General features: G+C 38.4%; 1 protein-coding gene across 1 annotated transcript in view; it reads left to right on the top strand.

The window, feature by feature from the left end:
* The window catches only part of ATP5S (ATP synthase, H+ transporting, mitochondrial Fo complex subunit s (factor B)), a 10,952-nt gene extending 6,878 nt beyond the window's left edge, over positions 1-4,074 (top strand). Inside the window, exons 3-6 of the mRNA XM_012806587.2 lie at positions 344-632; positions 1,592-1,800; positions 2,371-2,542; positions 3,959-4,074. Coding sequence (XP_012662041.1) covers positions 526-632; positions 1,592-1,800; positions 2,371-2,542; positions 3,959-4,073 — 603 coding nt within the window. The 5' untranslated portion in view covers positions 344-525 and the 3' untranslated portion in view covers position 4,074. The remainder of the gene's footprint in view (positions 1-343; positions 633-1,591; positions 1,801-2,370; positions 2,543-3,958) is intronic.
* The last annotated feature ends 708 nt before the right edge of the window (positions 4,075-4,782 follow it).

Raw genomic sequence — 4,782 nt, 5'->3', positions numbered from 1 at the left:
TTTTTTGGTTGCAGCCGTCATTGTTGTTTTGGTGGGCCCGGGCTGGATTCGAACCCACCACCTTAGGTGTATGTGGCTGGCGCTTTAGCCACTTGAGCCACAGGTGCCAAGCCAAGGCATCCTAACTTCAACATCTCGTTTTTTAGAGTGACAGCAGTCAGACAGTTTGATGTGTTGATGGGGAGGGGAGCTGGCTTCAGCACGTTTGGAGTGTCCCTGCCTGCACAGACGCTAGGTGGCAACACTGCAGACGGCCTCCAACTGAGGCTTGAACAGTGGAACTTAATGTTAAAGCTGGAAGGAATCTGAGACACCAGCTAGTCCAACCCCTCATTTTTTGCAGCAAAACCCCAACAAAACAAAAAGCCCAAGGAGTGCCTTGCTCAATGATTGCTGAGTGAGAAGTGAGTCATCAGCTTTATCAGCACAGTGAATCCGAAGTTGTGAAGTAAGTTACTGTGTGTATAGAGCTCTCATTGCCAGCTGCTAATCTAATGTGAGTATTGTTTTGTGTGTCTAGATCAAATGATGCTGTTTGGAAAAGTTTCCTGGCAGTTATGTGGCTTAAAGAAACTCCCATGGTCATGTGACTCCAGATACTTCTGGGGCTGGTTGAATACAGTGTTTAATAAGTAAGTTACTCTCAAGTGAAGAAAGGTGGGATTGTTAAAGCTGGATGAGTTCCCAGTAGCTAGTTTAGTGATTTCTTGTATTTCAGATGTTTTTTGAACAGTGTGTGTAGTATGATTCAATTTGGTTTAGAAACAAAATAAACATGGAAACATGAAAAAAAAATCTCTTCAAGTTTTCTAAAATGAACATTACTTTTATAATCAGAAAAACATAGTAAATGTAAGTTTAAAATATGTAATGGCTTTTTAAGGTATTTAGTTAGCCTTTTGAGTACTAGCAAGGGAGCCCAAGTCTTTAAAAACTTAGTGGGTGTCCTGCTTAGAAGTATTATTTTGAAACTGACAAAACTAACCTCATTGCTTTATATACCATTATGATTACTAACTAGAGAAAAAGCATATGTAGAAGTTAATGAATATCATTTAATGAGGTTAAGTTGAACATAGCTTCAAACTTATTCTTTAATCTTTTATCAATAATGCTAACCAAGTGTAGTCCCTCACTCAATATGGAGTTCCTTAGTAGCTGGTGTCAAGCACTGTGTTCCAAAGGAATCAATAAAGACTCATATCTACCTAATAAACTCATAAAAATAGTGTCTGGGTGTTGTGGTGGCACCTGTAGTCCAGCTACTCAGGAAGCTAAGGAGGACACCTGAGCCCAGGGCGGCCACCAGCCTGGGCAACAGAGTGAGCCTCTCTCTTCAAAAAACAAACACACAAAACATAATATGCCTGGGCAGAACTTATGAGAAAACAGAAAACAAAAGCAAAAAATTTAGCGGGTAGAACCATAGGTTTGGGAGTTGCTTCCCCCACCCAGTGGAGCTCACTAATACATTTATCTCTTAGTTATTCAAAATGAAAGTGTGTTGCTGTTCTGTATTTATGTTAGTGAATGTAGTTAAGAGACTGGTGATTACTGTAAAATCAAGCTGCTGTTTTCATCTTGTCAACAGAGTTGATTATGAACGCATCAGGGACGTTGGCCCCGACAGGGCGGCGTCCGAGTGGCTGCTGCGGTGTGGAGCCATGGTGCGCTACCACGGCCAGGAAAGGTGGCAGAAGGACTACAACCAACTCCCAACAGGCCCTCTGGACAAATATAAGATTCAGGCCATCGATGCCACCGACTCTTGTATCATGAGCATTGGATTTGATCACATGGGTAACTCCCTATCATTTTGCTTGTAGGCTGTGCAGGTGATGTGCACTGATGATTTTGTTGCAGTTGACTCACTGTTACAGTCAAAGGTGTGTTCTCTTCTTGCCCATCAGTGCAATGAAGTGTGTTTATTCATACATTGGGTATCCATTGTCAAATTAAAGAGAGTTTACCTTCCTTTCCTTTCTCCTCTCACTAAGCTTATTTCTACATGCCTTTATTTTCTGGTTTATTGACTTAAAATTCAGGGCCTTGTTTGTCAAAGTATTTTTGTGAAATTTCTATCATTGAGAAACTCTCACTAATGTAGGGATAATAATAGCTTCTCTGTGTGTGGGCATCTCTTTCCTCATGGCATCTGACTGCAGGGTGGCCCTGGCCATGAGCACAGGCTGTGTAATGAATAACTTCTGTGGTTAATAGAGCCAGCAAGTGTCCCAATCTTCATGGGACTAAGAGGTTTGCCAGGACATAGGACTAACAGGCCTAAAACCAGGACAGTCCTGGGCATAACAGGTCAGTTGGTCATCTTAATGGTAAAGCCTATTCTTAAACTATACTTTTTCTCCCCAGAGGGTCTAGAACATGTTGAAAAAATAAAACTATGCAAATGTCATTATATCGAGGATGAGTGTTTGCAGAGACTTAGTCAATTTGAAAAATTACAGAAAAGCATATTGGAAATGGAAATAATTTCCTGTGGGAATATCACAGACAAAGGCATCATCGCTCTGCGTCATTTAAGGTAAGTAGGCAAAGCCAAAGTGGAAACTTGATGATGATGTTAAGGCAAATAAAAGACATAGTTGAGGGGTGGTGGCTTTCTTTAGTTTTAAAAAATATAATTGAAGAAAATTAGCTCACTTTCATCTAAATTTTTTAAAATTAAAATGATCAGTCATAATATATTAAGGTTTTATTGTGTTTTTTAGGGGGCAAGTTTTTTTTTTTACTTAAATCTACATAAAGCACATAGCATGCTACCTGCCACAGCAAGCCCTTAACAAGCATCAGTTATTGTGCTTTCTCTGCTGCTTTTACAGAAATTTCCCCCAGGCTTTTGGTATTTTCATGACATTTGGTATATATCTGTTAGCATCTCATTCTGTAATGTAGGTTCTTGAGGGGGAAAAAACTTTAAATATTCATTTATCTCTGGAGCCTAGAGCACTGCCTGCCACTATAGTAAATTTCAAAAACATGCATCCATTGGTTAGGAAAGCTGTTCTATGTCCTCTTCTACCACCAGCCAGGCCTCAGTCACCAAACTCCAAACAAAAACAGATAATAAAATACTAGCAAGGAAGCCAGGCACAGTGGCTCCCGCATGTAATCCTAGCACTCTGGGAAGCCAAGGTGAGGGATCACTTGGCCAACCTGAGTGAGCACAAGATCCCTTCTCTGCTAAAAATACAAAAATGTAGCCAGGTGTTCTGGCGGGTATCTGTAGTCCCAGCTCCTCAGGAGGCTAAGGCAGGAGGATTGCTTAAATCTAGGAGTTTAAGATTGCTGTGAGCTAGACTGATGCCAGGGTACTCTAGCTTGGGGCAACAGAGTAAGACTGTGTCTCAAAAAAAAAAAAAAATACTAGCAAAGAATGTTTAATTCAAAAACTGCAGGATTCTGAGTCCTATCAGAGTGGTGAAGAAAGGACATATTTAATCAACTCACTATTTTAGAAATCCCTCATTTGAATTCTGAATCTATTTAATGTAGTTCTGCTTTTAATATGTAACAGGTTTGCCTGTAACCCCAGTACCATGAGCAGTTTGAGAAATTTCAAACAATTTTAGTAGCAAAAGCACCAGATTCCACATTTCTTACATAAGCTGAGGTTTCAAAGCTTCATCTTCTAGTACAAATTTGAATATCTTTAAGAACTTTCTCAATTTTTTTCCTTTTTTGAATTAGGATTCACATTTCATGCAAAGAAGCTCTATGTCACTTTACAAATATAGATTCAGCTGGAAACGAGGAACGAATATGATTTCCCCTGTCCGGCTTAGTCCCTAGCATGAATTCCAAGACTAATGCTGTAAGACATTTTAAAGGCATAGGGTGATATAAACACATTCATAATGTATTTTTTTTAAAAGTCAATAAATTGAGTTTCCTTTTAAAAGGCCAAATGAAAGTGACTTTTCTCCGTCTCTATTTGCAGAAACCTCAAATATTTGTTGTTAAGTGATCTTCCCAGAATAAGAGAAAAAGAAAAGCTCATCCAAGCCTTGAAGATAGCACTGCCCTCTCTGGAGCTAAAATCATCCTTGAAATAAAGTAATAACTCTCTTATTTAAGTATAAAAGATCACTTGAAATTGTTGATCCTAAACAGCAAGAAATATTATATAATCTGGATGTGATATGACATTTTATAAGTAGAGAGTCCATCATATGTAGAAAATACTCACTTGTGACTCACAAAAGTTACTAAGTTGGAAGTGAGAATTTATGTGCATTAATTCGTTTTAAGAAAAAATGCAAACTAGGTAACATTTTAATTTGAATGTATTCCTCATTTGATAAAGAAATCTGTACAGATCTCTTGTAGATATTAATTTATAGTTGTTTAAAGTGATTTAACTGCAACTTAGGTATCCTTTATTATAACAGTAACTTATATTACATTTTACTTTTAAGTTACTGAACCATGTTACTATAAATATACAAATTATGAAAAATTGGAAGGTAAATTATAGATTCACTGATGGAGTTACTTATGCAAAGTAGCCTGAGTGTGGAGGCCTGCATTTCATATGGATCGCCAGGACTCGCACGCATCTCTCACAATCCTGCATTCTTAATACCATATCTCCTTTCTCAGAATGAATAGTTGATGATTAATTTGTGTATTTTGTAAGCTTACGCTAGTGTTTTATTAATGCTTGGGTGAATTCAAATAGTTTTGCTAATTGCAATAGAATAAAGGAAATAGGGTGGCGCCTGTGGCTCAGAAGAGTAGGGCGCCAGCCCCATATGCCAGAGG

This window comes from Otolemur garnettii, unplaced genomic scaffold (genome assembly GCF_000181295.1).
Source record: "Otolemur garnettii isolate 467f Iridium unplaced genomic scaffold, OtoGar3 scaffold00054, whole genome shotgun sequence".
NCBI lineage: Eukaryota > Metazoa > Chordata > Mammalia > Primates > Galagidae > Otolemur > Otolemur garnettii.
The sequence above is the reverse complement of the archived record's forward strand: the minus strand, read 5'-3'. Positions and strand labels throughout refer to the sequence as shown.